Here is a 19,016-nt window from a genome sequence, read left to right as displayed (position 1 = left end):
GAAGAGGCGTCTCGTTCCAAAACATCTTTTGCGTTCGGGCTAGATTTGTTTAGACGCAGAAGAGAAATGCTCTGTGAACTGTGGTGATCACGCAGCAACAGATTCAGATCATGCATAGAGATGCCGCCCAGTTTGAGGAGCCTTCACCACTCGCAGTAAGCGATACACCGATAATGGGGCGAGGAGGATCAAAGTGGAGGAAAGGATGAGAGAGGGAACAAGATAATGAAAGAGCGAGCGAGAAGGAAGGAAAGAAGCGGAGTAGGCTTTAGCTTCCTCGTGTTGTTAAGAGTGAATATTTCATGAGATGATATAATCTGCCAAACATTGTTACCCACCCATCCTGTAGACCTCTCAGCCCAGCCACAATGCGCACTGGGACAACGTGCATTAAGGTCTCAATCAAGAATCGCTGCAAGAGGCAGGCTAGTTTTCAAACAAGATCAGCTCCGTGATGCCGCGTCCTGGGACGTTAAAGAGCATTTCTGAGGGAACCTTGTGTGCTAGAGAATAGGAAGCGTTTAAAGCTGCACTTTCACTTAAAGTGAAGTCGTGGTGGCCTTAAAAGCTTGGAGCGACGTCTCTTCTCAGATGTTCTCCCAGTGTGGGGTGCAGTCGAGTTCACGCTTTGTCCGTTGGCCTCTGATGAAACGAGAGACCTGAAGAAGCTTTTTGAGCATTGACTGCATGACGCTGCGAGTCTCCTGCAACTTCGTTTCTGTGCAACCGGCTCGTTACACAAAGCAACTCAAAAGCAACTCAAGTTTTTAAAATTTATTTAGATTTTTTAGCACATTGTTAATACACCTTTCTGATATGTGTTAAATGGGTTATCCTACAGAAACTTACACCTTTCTATCTATTCACAGGTGTCACTGGTGTCACCGATCGTCACCGGTGTTGCGCACAAGACAGGGCGACACCGGTGACGTTTTCAATGAACAATGCATTTTACAAAACGGCTGCTGCAGAGCATCAAACCACACGCCGTCAATCATGGAACAGCCACTAAAACGTGCCGTCTGATCCATTTGTGTTCTGTTTTTTCACGGTCACCCCAGAATAAAGTCGGTCACGCCGGTGACGTCAGCTAAAAGCTTCATATGAGATCATGAGCTGAATGAGAAAATGCCTTATAGCTGAAGGTGGACATCACCAGTGGACTCACCATGAGCTTTTCTTCGTAAAATAGGTCAAATAAAGCCAAGTGATGTCATCAGTGTGATTTTTATTTTAAAATAAGGGATTTTTTTGTTACGCAGTAACACCAGTGACGTGACACGACTTCTGGGAACCACAGCTTCCATTATGTATTTTGTCGTTCAATTAATATATTTTATACTCATGTAGAGATTATTGCAGTTAAAACTGCAGAAAAATGTTTTTACCTGGAAATATGACACTCAGCCTTTACACAGACTGAGGACAAGCACTTCTGTGGTGCTCTGGATTCCAGATAATTGATTTGAAAACCAATATTGCGAAACAGATGGCTCAAGAAAAATGGACATTTCCGTAGAACGACTCTTACAGCTGCATTTATATAGTGTTTGTAGTTGTTCAGCAGCCATCGTCATTCTTTTTCTGTCTTTTATCTGTATATTTGTGTATCTGTCTATGGTTCTTCTTAAGCTTTTGAATATTCATGTTTTCCTAGCTTATAGAGTTGTACTTGTATTTTGTATATTTTTCATCATTTGGATCCCGAAGGAATCTGCTTTCAGTAGACTGTAAAATTACTGGCTGTCAAGAGAGGGAAATTAATAATCTAGCTATGTGTATCATGACAGCGAACACAGGCTGGTAAGGAAGACGGAAGCCAGATAAACAGCTGTTACTATTAGACGGCTAGTTAACGCAGCTGGTTAAGCTCGTGTGTTTTTGTTATGACTCCGAACGCTGACCGAATGAAAAGCTACCAACCTTCCATAATGTCTGTCAGGAATATTTCATTGCCGGCCATCCGATGCACTTTTGCTCTTTATTCTTGCCCATTGATCTGGTGAAACCAGTCATTTATAATGAGGTCATTCAGCATGATCACATGATGTGTTATTGACGTTATTGATTGCTAACTGCGGTCAGCTTACAGATACCATTCTCCTCCAAGCGTCTGAGAGGAAGCTCATGCTTTCACCCTCCCAGCATCCTGGGTAAGGAGAAGACCAAGCTAGCAGGATAGATCGATAAGAATCACTCTGTATTAATACTTTGTAAGTATTAATGACATTCTTATTAAGCTAGTACCATCATAAACTCCCAGCTTCAAATTGCTGTGACTTGAATCACAAAGATATGGCTAAAGTTTGCACAAGAGGGAATGGCAACCTAGCTAGATGAGCTCCTCAAGATCCTGGACTTGGAGCGGTTTTTCTAACCATGCTGGGGGAGCATCATCATATAAAGGCGTTTATTTACAACCGAGAGTCGGCAAAGGCCCTCGGCAAAACGGAGAACAGTCACGTATCCATCATCTAAGATCATGGACTGAACTGAATACTTGCATTTCTTCTGCCATCCACAGCGTAGGCCATAATGAGATCATTGGTGTGTGTCGGGTGGGGAATGCGGCGGAAAGCCTGGGCCGAGATCACTGGAACGAGATGTTGACGTACCCACGCAAGCCCATCGCCCATTGGCACCCGCTCATAGAGGTAATGCAGAAAAACAACAGCCTTCACACAGATACGTTTAGGATCGTGCTTCAGCTCTAAAGCTCTGATTTTTCCCAATCAGACCCAAACCATGTTTGCATGTGGTCTCAGTTTCAGTTCAAATGGACGTCTGTGCATGTTTGACCGGTCTGATATATGTGTTGGTACATGTGTTATACGAAACTGACGCACCAGCCTGAGTGGAGTTTATAGGTTGTATGCATGGAAAAACTCAAAATGCATGTTTTTCTCTCATGCATATGCATATAAGGGAGTACTGCACAAAATGCGGGATGATGGCCAAGAAGATTGAAGGTGGAGAGATTGGAACTGCAACTGATTACATATTCTACTCAACTTACTAAAGTTTGAGCTTTTCTCTGCATAAATTAGGGTCTCAGAGGTGAGCTGATGAGAGGCTTTAACATTGTCAGTGGCCACAGCATCTAGATAAAAACAAGCTTTGAAAATGTGCTGAAAGTATATTTACCATCTAAATGACTAGAGTTAAAAATGATAAGAAGTAATAGAGTAAATGAGATGTCTGAGAGCTGTGCAAGACCAAAACTGTCCCCATTAGTTTAACAACACTTTCGTCTTTGAGAGAGAGGAGAAGATCACGCTGCTTCAGGTCTGAAAACATCCACAGGTGTTTCTGTCCATCCTTCCACTGTGAGAAGACCACTCAGTGCTATGGTTCTGAAAGGATGTGTAGCTGATCTAGAAGAACCTCCCTAAGAAAAATAAACAGAAAAGCTGCTAGTGTTCTCAGAAGACTGGACTGACCACCCCAGGGTCCAGACTTCAACATCACTGAATGTGTTTGGAATCACTCGGATTGAGAGAATGCAGCTTCTAAAGCTCTGGATGGACGATATTGGTTTCACACTGGGAAGTAGGGTAATGTCAATTTTACTGGCGTTTCTCAGTGATTTTAGTCCTGTCCAAATATGCCATGTCAGTCGTTTGACCAACCGTGCACTCTTTACTTTTTACCTTCCATAAAACAAACAGTAGAAATAACTTCTGACTGTATTAATCCTGTGCAAATCGACATGTTGGTAAAAATGCTGTCAGATCCTGTGGCAAAGGGATATGAATGCACATTCACTTAAGACAGCCAGGCAAAAGGTTAGAGTAAACTAAACATGGCTAAAGCAAATGTTATGACGAAGTCTTGCTGGTGACAAATCATATAAATAAAAATAATGCGTGGCATTAGTAAGGTGTGGGAACAAGTTCATGCCTTACTTAGTCACATCTACACATTAGGATCTCTTAGGATTATGATCTAGGATCTTACTAAGTCATGGCAAAGACTTAATTACTTTGTTCCCACACTTTACAGTGGTGGCGACAGTTGGGCAGTCGTGGGCTGGAGGTCAGGGAACCAGCCTCGTGACCGGAAGGTCGCTGGTTTGATCCCCAGAGCCGACAGTCCATGAATGAGGTGTCCTTGAGCAAGACACCTAACCCCCAACTGCTCCCCGGGTGCTGTGGATAGGGCTGCCCACCGCTCCGGGCAAGAGTGCTCACTGCCCCCTAGTGTGTGTGCTCACTAGTGTGTATGTGGTGTTTCACTTCACAGATGGGTTAAATGCAGAAGTGAAATTTCCCGGTGTGGGACTAATAAGGGTCACTTAATCTTTACTAAGTTGTGGCCACGCATTATTTTTATTTATACAAGATGACACCACTGGGGCTTTGCATGTTCAAGACATTTTCTGGAGTAAAGGCGGTGCATAAATTGAGTTGCCACTCCCATCTGTCATTATATTATATTATATTTTATAATCGGTCAAAAACATTACAGACATGGTAAACTGACATTACCCCGCCTCCCCGTAGACAACTAATCCCACCTCAGTAGGACTGAACTTTAAGTGCCACTTTTTAATCCCACAAACGGGGAAATTCCACCTCCGCATTTAACCCATCCGTGAAGTGAAACACCACATACACACTAGTGAACACACACACTAGGGGGCAGTGAGCACACTTGCCCGGAGCGGTGGGCAGCCCTATCCACAGGGCCCGGGGAGCAGTTGGGGGTTAGGTGTCTTGCTCAAGGACACCTCAGTCATGGACTGTCGGCACTGGGGATCGAACCGGTGACCTTCCAGACACTGGGCCTCCCTAACCTTCAGCCAACAACTGCCCCTACAGCTTTGCTAATGTAGACAAACATCCCTTCAGATTTCCTTGTGAAAATAAAAGCAAGTCTCCTGAGAAGAATGGAAGCTGTAATATAGGCCCAATGAATACAGTATTTTATTACATTTAGTTTTTGAGGTTTCTGTGTAATTCTTTTCCTGAAGCTGAAAAATCAATAACTTGAACTTAATGTAATGCTACTCTGGCAACGTAGACACTTACACATATAAAATAAACCAGGAGGTTTCTTTAAAAAGGATTGACACTAGAAAAAACAGAGGATTAAAAAACAGTGAAGCAAAACACAAAGCCTGGGAGCAGGCGAAGGCGTAAACAAGTGAGGGCCAAAACCAAAAGATCTAATAAACAGGTTAACATAGCCGACAGGGTAGAATCCGAAAAACAACAAAGAGAAACAGATCGAGGTCACAAACGGGATCAGAGACTAACAAGAGGACGGCTCAGTATGCACTGACAGAACGGGGCATTACTGGGCAATGAAACAGACAGGATTATGTCCACTGTTCTACAGGTGATGACAGTCAGTGTTCAGGTGACTTGGATCTGCTGGTTGATGGAGTCACAAGACAAACTGAAAGATCTTCGTAATGAAGTGAGAGTCCAACTGAGGACCAGGAAGCGTGACACTTAACGTCCTTTTGCCTGGAAATTAAATGAGAGGAGGTTGGTCACAGCTGGCATCTGGCCCTTAGTGTAACATCTCAGCTGAAGAAACAAATCCAGTTTGCTCCACCAGAGTCCTCCAGAGTTCAGGAACACCTGCATATCGCTGCCGTAAGAACAAAACCTTGTTATCACCATTTTTGTCATTTTCCAGTTTTTTACATCATTTGAAAATATCATTCGTCTTTTATATTGTGTCAAGGTTTCATGATGAAATGGCCAAAAGAAATGGCCCAAAATTGCTTAGAAAAATGTCTGGTTCCATTGACTTGCATTAAAAGTAAAGTGGGTTTATTGCTTCTCCTGTAAAGTCACCATTTGGAGATGCGAGGTTTTGTTCTGGCAACAGCGATATGCAGCTGTACACTGTAAACCAGCTCCAAAAGACAAAGTAGGATGTAAGAAGCTGTATACTGTTAAGTGCATTGACCTTCTGTGGCTCAATTCTTTTATATATCCATAGTGCCTTTGGGAGGAAGAATTATAGCAAAGTATATTTGAAATGATGAATGCTGTCAGCTGTAAGGAAGGTGGATGACTCAACACAGACGTAACGGCCGTTGGATGTTTACCATCAAGCTGTTTTAGCCCCACACAGGCCCACGAGGACTCTTTTTAGGAACCAGCACATCATATTTTCATCTTTCCCTCTTGCAGGCTTTTCGCGCATTACTTGCTTTTGGAAATGTAAGTTGCAGCCTTGCAGGACCGCAGACTGTGTTCCTCAATAATTTAAATCCCTGGCCATTTCAGCCAAGGTTAAACGCTCTGAACCTTTCCATTCTTCGGTGAACAAAAGCGGTTTTATTGCTGCATTTGTGTGCAGGGGAGTCCGAACTCCCTGTTAGAGCTCTATTCATATGAAGGCTTATGAAAAAACTCACCTCAGCCCAGAAGGCCAAGAGGACTCAGTCTGCAGCCAGGAAAAAGAAGCAAATTCAATTAGTGATGTAATTCACTGCTCTAAGAGGAGCGAGGAAGGGCTATCATGGGTGTGTCCCGCAAGGCTGAGGACTGATTTAACATCAGCGCTGAAATGACACCCGCTGGGGATGTCCAGCACTGAGGGGTTCATTCTGACAAATTGAGTTAAAGTGCTGAGTTGATCATTATTTCCCAGCTCCTCTCCCCTCTGCCTTTTTGTGTAGAGGAATTAGATTGAATCTCCTAAGCTCTGGTGCACTTATTCACCATGACGTCACAGCTGGGAGAATAGTGGAGCTGACTGCCCAGTAGCACAGTCTAGTTCAGTAGCCAGCTAATAAATCTCCATGCTGTGGGCAGCTGTCAACTAGTTGACGACAGTGTGGCAGATGCAACATGCAGGAGGATCAGTGGTTTATTAGTGTGGAAACCATTTCTACTGCAAACTCTAAGACTTTGCTGACATACTGGTCGTAAACCAGAACCAGGGAACATTTCACTGACTTGTGAAACGACCAACCACGTGTAAAACAAGCAAGCCTGTCTTGGCCTGATCGTTGTCACGGTGTGCCGAGATGGAAGTTGCTCTCTGCAAGCATTTAACTTGATAACCTGGTGCACAGAAGCCCACGAGAGGTGCGATGTCCCTCAAGGGGCCTGGGCTAAAAGGTTTACTCTGCTGTTTACATTTCAGAGCAATTAGTGTTATAATTTGGGGGCAGTTGTGGGCTGGAGGTTAGGGAACTGGCCGTGTGACCGGAAGGTTGCCGGTTCGATCGTTGCCCCAGTGCCGACAGTCCATGACTGAGGTGTCCTTGAGCAAGACACCTAACCCCCAGTTGCTCCCTGGGCGCCGTGGATAGGGCTGCTCACTGTCCCCTAGTGTGTGTGTGTGTGTGTCTATTCACTAGTGTGTGTATGTGGTGTTTCACTTCACGGATGGGTTAAATGCAGAGGTGGAGTTTCTCGGTTTGTGGGATAAAAAATTAAAAACTTAAAAAATGAATACAGGCATATTCTTGTAATGAGGAATGTTGGTGGGAGATCTTTGGGATGCTGGGAAGAGCGAGGACACTGTCAGCAGGCTGTGGAGACAGAGTTTTCCTGCTAACATGTTACTGTAGGGTGATCTTCATAGGGCTACATGACACCTACATAATCTTATGATAACTGACATAACCCTACATAACTGTTTATATTTGCTTATTACAATACACAACATTTGCTATAAAGGTTTAATTAGCCAGTTTTGATCAACTAGCCTTTATGACAGATGATGCCTGTTGTAATAAGCATTTATGAACAGTTTTGTAGGGTTATGTCAAATGTCATAACAACCTTAACAACGTAAGTGTCATGTAGCTTTAAGAACAGCACCCTACAGTAAAGTGTTATGTTTTTACTGTTATTCTGAATGCAATACAAATCCCTCAGCTTTCCAGCCAGCATGCAAAATTAAAGAGTACAATCGAGAGACTTTTCAGTCTTTTTCCTTTCTTGAGCCTCCTCTGGTCTCCTTCTCTCTCTCTCTCTGGGCTTTGGCCACCCACTGAGAAGAGACATAACTATAAGTCAGCTGGCAGAAACAAGACACAGATGAATCTTATCAGCTATTCAGCCCGCTGGTTCAGCATGACTGGCTCTCCATCCTGCATGTGAGGCAACACCACGCCCCTTCCACCACAGTTGACAACCCCAAGTCCAACCCCTCCTGAAAGTGGAGCTCACTGTAGAGGAAATAGTGCTTGTTGAAATGTCCACCTGACAGCAGGCCTATATTTAGCGTCCTGGATGTGATATTTAGCCTGAAAGTCCCCCCAAAAAGACCCCAATTAAGCGTGTAGATGTTTTGCATCAGTGGAGAACATGTGTTGCCTGCAGGACGTGGAGTTTAGCCTCAGAAAACAGAGCCAGACAGGTTTTTAAAGTTAAAAGCATGTCAGCAGTGTCTACATGTGGCCTCACACTTGTGATGATACAGCCAGAGTAAATGTGATGGGTAAATAACTGTCTGCTGCACAGCTGGGCTAGTAAAATATCTTACATCTAGTTAATATATCTAATAATTATTAAGAGGGGAATATTATTATTTTTAATGTCTTATACCACGCCGATCATTCTGCTTACTTCCGGCATTATTTCTTGAAACAAGTCAAATGATCTGTTAGTGGAGTAAGACAACTGCACTGGACACAACTGCTCAGTGAAAATGAGTCCAAATGTCTAAAACATTCTTATGATATTTCTACCAGTGTCAAGATGAGAAATGTTAGATATGTTAAATGTAAGATGGTTTACCCTCTAATGCCCTATTCAGATGAGATTAGTTTTCCTTGGGGAGGTGGGGTGATGACCGTTTACCTCAGCTCGTCTGGTGTTTCTGAGTGATTCATTATAAATGACAGAGATGGGATCAGCTGCTCGATTTGCATGATACCTTCACCAGAAGTAGTAGAAATAATAGAAAAGATGTTAAAACGTAATTTAGCCATTATTTCATCTAATCATTTACCTTTCTGTCTAAGTGCAGTGCGTCATTAGTATCACCCTTAGCTGGGAATTCACTGTGTGTGTGTGTGTGTGTGTGTGTGTGTGTGTGTGTGTGTGTGTGTGTGTGTGTGTGTGAACAGGAATGCTACTAGCGAGATCATAGGATAAGTCAACACTTATTCACACTATATATATGTATATACATACATACATCGCTGCTGTCGGAACAAAACCTAGTATGTCAAAAATAGTAACTTTACAGGAAAAGGAAAAAAACCTCCTTGACTTTTTGACTTTTAATGTAAGTCAATGGAATCAGAATTTTTCCAAGTCATTTTGGGCCATTTCTTTTGGTCAGTTCATCATGAAATTTGCTAATAATGTGAAGGGCAGCAGGCGTTATATCAAAAACGTCAAAAATGGAGATACAAGGTTTTGTTCTGACGGCAGCGATATATATACACACATTTGTGTGTGTGTGTGTGTGTGTACATAAATACAGATTTCTGTACAATGTACACATTTATATGCTAAACTACCTTTGATTTATGGTGTTTATCTTTTATTTCTATGTTAACTCTGTTTTGGCAGTTTTCCAGCTGAGGGTGGATGGGTGGGAGGAAGGGAGTTTGGGGGAGCATTTATTTGCATTTTCATATGTGTTATTAGTGTACATTTCATTTTCATTGACAATTTGGGCTTAATATAACCTGAGGTTCATTTTATGTTCCATTTCACAGCAGGAAAAAGGGGCTGGAAGCTGGAATCTTTACTCACATGGGGACTGACATGACTGCATTCGGAGGGGCTAAAATCACTGAGAAACGCCATTAATTAATATAACACCCCACCTCCCCATGTAAAACGAAGGCTGTCTAAATACGGCTTAAGATGTACATTTGCGGACACTGACACTCGGACATTAAAACTGCACAGTCTGGAGGAATTTGAGGGTGGAGTTAGAGGGAAAGCCTGGGTGTAGCCTTGTTAGAAGCACCATCCAGTACCAGATGTGTTGTCTCCTAACGCGCTCAGGTCTGGTCCCATCATTTTACATACACATCGTCGCTGTCCAACGAAAAGCATCTCCAAAACAGTAACTTTACAGGAGAGGGCAAGAATGTTCTTTACTTTCAATGTAAGTTAATGGAAAAAGTTTTTCTTCTAAGCAATTTTGGATCAATTTTCATTGGACAGCGACAATATATTTGATGTAATTATGATACAGTATGTTTTTAAGAGCTGGAAAGGGGCTCGCAGAGGCTGCATTCATGCCGAAATTTGTGGAAACATCTGCTTATTTTTGTGTATGTGGCTCTAACTGTCTTGGCCTGACCTGGTCCCGCTGGTATAAACTGGTGGCAGCAACCTGCCCTAACCTAACCCCCTCTCCCTCTCCCTCTCCGTTCCAGTGGAGCGGTCAGGAAAACGTTAGTGGAAGTCAAGGCTCCTGCAACTCCCTCAAGACGCCTCCGTCACCCTGAGTGTCCGAGCAGCAGCCCAGATGAAAGGAGCGGAGCCCGAGTCACATCACTGGGGGAAAGCGAGGAGAAAAGTGAGACATCTCAGCAAAAGGTCACACAAAACGTGTGCACACTATCGATCGAGCGGCACACACTCGGGACTTTCTCCACGTGAAAACGGAGAGCGTCTGTTCTACTGCATGTCAAAGTGACTGTGTGTGAGTAGCCTTCTGTTTAAGAAAAAAAAAATACAAACAAACACAAAGGAAGCCGGATTCTGCTTCCAGCTTTGTTTAAACTCGATTTGAGAGGCAAGTATTTTTGACATGGTCATGTTTTATGTATCTGTATAACACATTGTAATAATTCATGGATGTTTTGAGTGCAGTGCATGGGCTCTATTTTGTGTAATTTTGTTCTTACAGTGTAAATCGTTCTATCATTCTGTATGAAAATACATCAGAAGTACAATAGCAAAGTCGTCTGTCCGTGATTACTGTATATCAAAGTGAAGTCCGGTGAAATGACCTGCTCTACACTTCAGAGACACATCTCAGGTACTTATGAAAAACACATAGTCACATAAGAAACAGGACAAATATCAAATATCACTAATGCTGGAAAACATTCAATCTGAATTCAATAATGTGCCATCATAAGCCTTAACCCATAAAAACCAAGAAAGAACATCACTTTAGATGCCATGAAGAAATATAATGATTCTGAAGAGACGAACATGACAAGTAAGCTTAAACAGAAATTCCACCGATTTTTCAAAATTAAGGCGTAAGCAAAGTCACTGAAGTAGTTTGGTGTGACATGTTTCATACTAGAGAGTAAGAATTGTTCCTAGTGGTATTGATGGGAACCATACATCCAGAGTTTTAACGTATCTAAAAGCACCTTCACAGAAAGTGATGACATGAAATGATTACAAGTGACACCTGATTTCTGAGACGTTGTTTTATAATAGTTTTGAGATGGTTTTGGTATAAAATGTATGCTTTTTATAAAATCCATTCATAGTGGAGAGGTACATGCAGGGTTCTGTATAGCAAAACAGTACCTAAAGAAAACCTGTGTGGTGTTGATGTGTTTGTTACTCGGTGGTCTGGTGGACCCACCGCATTACTGCCTCTTAAAATCAATACAGCCATAACAATTTATATAAAAATTCCAGATGCTTAAAATATCACAAGTGGCTAGTGTTGGGTTTTCCTTTAGCAGCTGTAGCCAATCAGCAGCCTGTCCATGTTGTCCACCCTCACACAGACACACACACACACACACACACACACACACATTAAGTAGGCCATGTAGGAGGAGAACAGAGTGAAGAACACAGCACCTCCACACTTTTACTCCCCGCGGGTTCACCCAGCACCACATGTGTGATATAAACGTGTGGGGGGGTTTACAGTGTGAAGACACTGAAAATGGGTTATTTTATATGCTGTTCACAGAAAATGAGCAAAGGTCAAGGAATCTGGGGTTCCTAGAATAAAAAATTGGCATCGTTTTTTAGTAAATTTACTTTTAGTAAATTTACTTTTAGTAAATATTGAAATCCAACACCACACAAGGGCTGAGACTTCAGACTTAACACTATCTGCCACTTCCATTTGTGAGCTACTGTCACCAATATTATGTACAATCTCAAACCGTATGTTAGGTTCACTGGTGGTTTTGCATAGTAATTAAAATGGTAATATCTGCGTTGCAGTTATTTACATTTTACATTTACAGCATTTTTTTACACGCATGTTCCGGTTCCGGTTGAGTGTAGGCTGTGCGAGTTTGGCTGCCGCTGCTCGCCGGTGTCACTCAGTCATTTTAAACTTTTAATATCAAACCACCTTCAGACAGCCTGTACCTGTTTTACTTAATCATATTTATTCGTAACTTTTATTTTTGTGTTAGTTCTTCTCTTAGTTTTTTATCTCTTTTTATTTCTTTATTTATTTCCTCTCATTTTATTTTTAATAGTTTTTTATCATTACTTTTTTCATTTGTGATATTGTATTATTACCTTACTAATTTCTTATCTACTTTTCATCTTAATTTCTTATCATTTAAATCTCAAGTTCTATTTTTATCTACTTTTATCTTTTATTCAGTGTTATTTTAAATTTTCTTTTAATTTAAAATGATTAAATGTAGTAATTATTTTGTCATGTCAGTCCCTGTTTTTGTAAATGCTCGGCTACATTGAACATGAGGGTTGCCCTCAATGTACTTCCGAGTCAAAATAAAGGTTGACTGATTGATTGATTGATTCATATAGGGATGCCCTTAACACTGCCCGCTCCAACTACAACTCCTCCATCATAAATAATGCTGAGTCTAGGCCAAAAGCTCTCTTTCGAACCGTTAACAAACTCCTCCATCGTCCTGTATCAGCGTGCCCCCATTCACCTGAGCGATGTCAGGCGTTTCTACATTTTTTGACAAGAAAATTAATCAGATCTACAGCCTCTTTTCTTCTGCTTCCCAGCCGTTCTCCTTTACAGATTCTCCTTCTCTGATCACAAAGCTGACCTGTTTCACACCTGTTGACTCCTTTTCTGTCTCTGAGCTCATCACTAAGTCTAATGCTATCCCCTGTCAGCTTGACCGTGCCCCACCCCTCTACTCAAGGCCTGTTCATCCTTCCCCCACCCCTCTACTCAAGGCCTGTTCATCCTTCCCCCACCCCTCTACTCAAGGTCTGTTCATCCTGCCCCCACCCCTCTATTCAAGGCCAGTTCATCCTTCCCCCACCCCTCTACTCAAGGCCTGTTCATCCTTCCCCCACCCCTCTACTCAAGGCCTGTTCATCCTTCCCCCACCCCTCTACTCAAGGTCTGTTCATCCTGCCCCCACCCCTCTACTCAAGGCCAGTTCATCCTGCCCCCACCCCTCTACTCAAGGCCTGTCCATCTGTAATCAACACCCCTATTGCTACAGTGATAGATTCATGTCTCTCTTCTGGTTCTGTTCCTACTGCCCTTAAAACTGCTGCAGTTACTCCGATACTTAAGAAACCTGAATCGGACCCGACTTCTCTTTCTAATTACAGACCCGTCTCACACCTTCCATTTTTAGCTAAAGTAATGGAAGTAATTGCTTCCCAACTCCAGACGTTTCTGAGTGATAATGCCGTCTATGAGCCATTCCAGTCTGGTTTCCGTCCTCACCACAGCACTGAGACCGCTCTTCTGCGAGTTGTTAATGATCTTCTCCGGTCTGCTGATAGTGGTTCTCTCAATATTCTCCTTCTCCTCGACTTAAGTGCAGCTTTTGATGCTGTTAATCATGATGTTCTCATTTCTCGTCTTTTCTCTATTGGCATCACTGACACAGCCCTACAGTGGTTCAGGTCATATCTTACAGACAGACACCAGTTTATTACATTAGGCCCACATAAATCCTCCTCCTCTGCTGTTACCTGTGGTGTCCCGCAAGGCTCAGTTCTTGGACCACTACTTTTCCTAATTTACAATTCACCCCTTGGGCAGATCATTCGTAGCCATGGCCTAAACATCCATTGTTATGCTGATGATATTTAGTTATATCTCAGTACACACACACCTTCAGATTCCCCTCCCAGTACACTGATTCACTGTATTTCTGATTTAAAGCTCTGGATGCATAATAACTTTCTCATGCTAAACACTGATAAAACTGAAGTCTTACTGGTCGGCCCTAAACCTCTACTATCAAAGTCATCCAATTTTTCAGTTAGTATTGATGGCCTGCTCGTTAAGCCTGCCCCTGTCGTTAGAAATCTTGGTGTTTTACTCGACTCATCACTCAATATTGATCTGCACATCAAATTCCTCACCAAGACTGCGTTCTTTCATTTACGTAACATTGCTCGTCTCCGACCGTTCCTGTCTGATAAAGATGCCAAAACTCTGGTTCAGGCCATCATCATGTCCCGCATTGACTACTGTAACTCCCTCTTTGTTGGTCTCCCTGTAAAGTCCATCCAAAAGCTACAGGACATTCAGAGCTCTGCAGCTGGAGTTCTCACCCACACTCAGCGTTCAGCTCATATCACCCCCGTTCTCTCCCAGCTACACCGGCTGCCGGTCTCGTCCCGAATAAAGATTAAAATCTTACTTCTCACTTTTAAAGCTTTACATAACCTGCTCCCCCCTCCCTCAGAGAACTGCTGACCTCTTACACTCCCTCTCGCTCTCTCAGGTCTTCTAGCAATAACCTACTTGCTGTCCCAGCACCAGACTCTCCACCTTGGGATGGAGGTCCTTTATTGCCATGGCCACCAAACTCTGGAATTCTCTTCCTCAATCCCTCAGGGAGGCTCTTCTCTTTCTTCTTTTAAATCTGACTTAAAGACGTTTCACATTTTTCCTCCTCCTCCTCTGTATAGTGTTTTTTTTTTTTTGCTATGTGAAGCGACCTTGGGTTTGTGAAAGGCGCTATATAAATGTAATTTATTATTATTTAGCAGATGCTCTTATCCAGAGCGACTTACAAGGAGAGCTCTGTCTGTCTAGAGAAAGTCTCTCTGCTAGTTACCAGTAGGTTAGAGAGAGAAAGACGGTCCTGAGCACAGATACTGATAGAAACACAGTCACTGATACAGAGAGAAAAGGAGCAGAGCTGAACACATTTAAGTTTAAATGTGTTAAGAGACTCTGCTGTTCGGACAGCCAGTGGGAGTTCTTTCCACCACCTGGGCTCCAGTACAGAGAACATTCTCGACGCTTGTCTTCCGTGCACCTTGAAGGATGGCAGGTCAAGCCAAGCTGTACACGAACGGCCCGTGGTCCAGTTTGAGATTTCACCATTGCCATCAAGTAGGTAGGGGTAGTTATGGCAACCCCTGGTTCCTATCACCACCACTGTAAAGAAATCTGACCATTTTATATCAAACCAATTTGAAGGACTCTCTTTTAGATCTCAACCATGTACAGAATTTTTTTTAATTGGTTTCCAATTTAACACGATTGAATTAGACTTAAATTCATCCTTTAATAATTGTTTAATCATTAATATATTTATAAAAATGTCTTTGTTGTGACTGCCGAACACTAGCCAGCTGTATACCACTGACTGTTGCTGGAGGTTTGGTAGAGCTGGGCTGTCAAAAAGCTTTGATTTTCAGCTTAATTCAATTTCATGTTAAGCTGTCTGATAATCAGATGTTTTTGCTGAACTTGAGACGTCTGGTGCTGAGACTGGTCCCGAGATCAGTTCCGCAATGCCCTCACATCAGGCAACACGTGATCAGACCCCCGACCACACACACCTGGCGCCGCTGTGTTCCTCAAATCAACAGAGGGCTGAGGGGATCTCCAACAAACAACGATTGATGGGCCTTTAATCAAAATCCTGCAGTACAAAGCTTTCCTGACACATGGGGTGACACGGATTCAGATCCATGAGAGGAGTCGATGCTTTTAGAATAACATCAATCACCAGTATCAATCACACACCGAGTCAGCGGGAGCCGGCTGATGACGGCGGAGATCCTCCTGCCAGCAGACAGGTGGAGTTTGCAATTACTGACAGCATGTAGTGCAGCCTGATTAGCTTCAGCACACAAATTGCTGCCATCTAAATTCCTCAGGGCTTCCAAAGCCCAATGACGTATAGTCAATGCAGACAATGTTGATATAGCAGTTTAAACAAGGCTTGAACTTCTATACATGAACCACTACATGTAAAATGGGGTCAGCTGTTTTACCATGTTCAGTGGAGAACCACGACTATTACAGCTAGGAGCTTTATGACTAAGTTCTTCTAGCACCCCTATGGGATTTCTAACAATATGTTTGCGCAAGGCTATTTGGTTTCGCCCATTCTAGATTAAACACACACATCTGAAGCTTGTCAATCACGGTCCACATGCTCGATTTGAAGTTTGTAACAGACATTAACATATTTCATCCTGTATGTTGCAGTTTTACAGCGACTCAGTAAAGAGTTGTGCTGCAGAGCTTCCACCATGTGTCCATTTACTAACAACTGAATGAAACTTGGTCAGCGATGTATCTAGAACTACCTGAAGGCCTAGCACAAGGATGCTCATTCCTGGTCCTGGAGATCTAGCACCCTGGACAGTTCAGAGCCATCACACCTGGCTCTAATATCCAGATGCCCCTGAAGGCCTTTATTACCTGGATCAGGTGTGCTAGATTTGGGTTGGAGGTAAACTCTGCAGGGTGGTAGATCTCCAGGACCAGGATTGAGCACCCATGGCCTTTCTCGCAAACTTGGTCGGACCAGTTGGGAAAAATATGATTGGTTGATATCTCTCTCAGTTCCTTCTCATACTTCCCATAATTCATTTAACGTATAAAGCCCTCTGTACGGCTCCTGAAGTCCTGACCAATGGGAGAGCTTTTTGGCTGCATATACCTACAATACCACAGGGAAAACACTTTTGATCAGACCCTCAGACAATTTTACACTGGGCATTTCAAGATCTTGAAGCTATTGTTTACAATCAAACCTAAATAATGATATGAGAAATTATATAAAACCAGCATGGATAAAAAAAGCAACCAGCATATTGATAATAGTGCAGTGCTTTCCTAGAGGAAAAATACAGTATCTCGCCTAAGATACTCAATATTGTATCAACGAAGAATCACTGATTTCTGGTTCTTTTCTCTAAATTAGCTATACATGGTGTTTTATCGTTAGACTGAGTAATCTGTAGGGAGGGCAGTATAATGTCTCTGACCTATTATTATTATTAATATTAGTATTGATGTTAATCCTCTGAAAAAAGTGATTTGTTTAAGCCCTTAAAATCCCAGACTTATTACATACTAAGGCTTATTATTCAGTAAGTACAGGGACTTCACTGCAAACGGGCAGAGCTGTTCTTTGGTTATAGAAATGTGTAATAAAACTTTGGTCTTGCTGGTGGTCCCTGGCCGTTTAAGCGTTAATACACACTTTTAAAACCTAAGAATAGCTCAGCCAGTCCCTGTAGTCCCTGAAGTTACTGTAGTATTTAATAAGCCTGGGATTTTAAGTGTTTTGCTGTGTTTTGCTAATGAAAACCAAGTTTGCTGCCTCCTTAACAAGACCAGCATTGCGGTTTTGACCAGCGTTCTCATTGGTTTGCTCAGCAGAGCTGCTTATTAATTTGAACTGAGCCAAATGAGACTCTTCCCTCATCAGTTTCGCACAGGGTTGGTGGGTAAGACTTTTCTCTGGTGATTTAACTTCAAGTTTCTTTGTTTATTTGTCATTTGCACAACATGACAGGACATTTATGCACTGAAATGTTTGTGGTGAGGCTCAGATCATCACTCTACAGCAAGTAAATAAGTAAAATATATATAAAAATAATTTAAAATATATATATATATTAAATATACACAAAATCTAGAGAAATTCTACACAAAATATAGACACAATATACTCAAGACGTAGAGAAAATATACATTTAAAGTGACTTGAGTGACTCTGTGCTGTTGTTCTTTAAAGTGGCTTAGTGTTAAGGTGTTACTGTCCATAGCAGAGATGATATGATACACTAATAATGCTGACACAGTGACTGACTGGGGACGGACCCCCAGCTTCACAGCTTATTCAGAAGCCTGACAGCCTGTGGGTAGAAACCATTCAGTGCTTTATTGATGATGGCTGAGTGTTTCACTTTGCAAAGCTGGACTCACCAGCGGGGTGGCCAACCCTGGGCTATGCCCCTGATCCATCTTAAGGAGTTCCAACTGCAAGCACTGCTGGAGCTAAGCTAAGTTAAGCTGAGCGCTTCACCTCACGTGAGCCGTGGGCAGCCAGGCAGGGCATGTGAAGCCACGTTTCCGGTAAGCGCTGCCTAATAACTGCTTGAGATATGAATTATTTAGCAGAGGCATCTCTGTGAAGTGCAAAGCAGAGCCAAATATGTGCTCTCCTAATTCGCCCACTGGAGCTGGTGCGCTGCTAGTGGAGCCAGTGGCCCTGTGGCCTATTTAGCACAGAGCCTGAGGGAGTGGAGGCCTGATCATACTCAGCTCAGCTCTCCCTGCCCTGCCCTTTCATTCCATCCCCATCTCTTCTGGATCAGCATGTGGAGTCGGAGCTTTCTGTGAGCCGTGTTCTCTATCGTGGTGTGATCCGTTCTCCATTCTGCCGTTATTGTTGGATTGTGTTGTGGTCGGTCTCCAAGCGAGCCTGGGTGCTCACTCAGAATGTAACTTCATATCACTATGGAAACACTGTTTATTGATTTGCTTCAGCAGAGTATCAGTGGAGTGTGAAACATTCCTATTATTTTGTATGCTTACCCATAATGGTAGTTTGTGGCTACTATTAAAGGGCTTATATAATAGAAAATCCAGCCACTTTTTTATATAAAAGAGTTTAATGCAGTATGTTAAAATATATCTCCTATGTCCGTATCCATATGGTCAAATTTGTGATGTCACAAAAACAAAGTGATTTACACAAAACCACCTATTCAGCTGACAGCGGTTTAGCCCCCCCCCCCCCCCCCCCACACACACACCATTTACTGTGAAATTAAGACTAAACTGCTTTTTTGAATGATCCAAAAAATATGGTAGTCGTTGACAGACCAACGTTTATTAATAGTTTTATTAAATCTTATTTATACATATGTACAGTGCTGTGTGAAGGTTTTAGGCGTCTAAGCAAATGTTTAAACGATGTACCTCAG

General features: G+C 42.6%; 1 protein-coding gene across 1 annotated transcript in view; it reads left to right on the top strand.

Annotated features, from left to right (window-relative positions):
• syt9b (synaptotagmin IXb) overlaps positions 1–10,655 on the top strand; it is a 76,616-nt gene extending 65,961 nt beyond the window's left edge. The window contains exons 6-7 of the mRNA XM_017681707.2: positions 2,525–2,654; positions 10,319–10,655. Of these exons, the coding sequence (XP_017537196.1) occupies positions 2,525–2,654; positions 10,319–10,390 (202 nt within the window). The 3' untranslated portion in view covers positions 10,391–10,655. The remainder of the gene's footprint in view (positions 1–2,524; positions 2,655–10,318) is intronic.
• The last annotated feature ends 8,361 nt before the right edge of the window (positions 10,656–19,016 follow it).

Source organism: Pygocentrus nattereri, chromosome 8 (assembly GCF_015220715.1).
Source record: "Pygocentrus nattereri isolate fPygNat1 chromosome 8, fPygNat1.pri, whole genome shotgun sequence".
NCBI lineage: Eukaryota > Metazoa > Chordata > Actinopteri > Characiformes > Serrasalmidae > Pygocentrus > Pygocentrus nattereri.
Note: the sequence above shows the minus strand (reverse complement) of the source record. Positions and strands in the feature narration are given on the sequence as shown.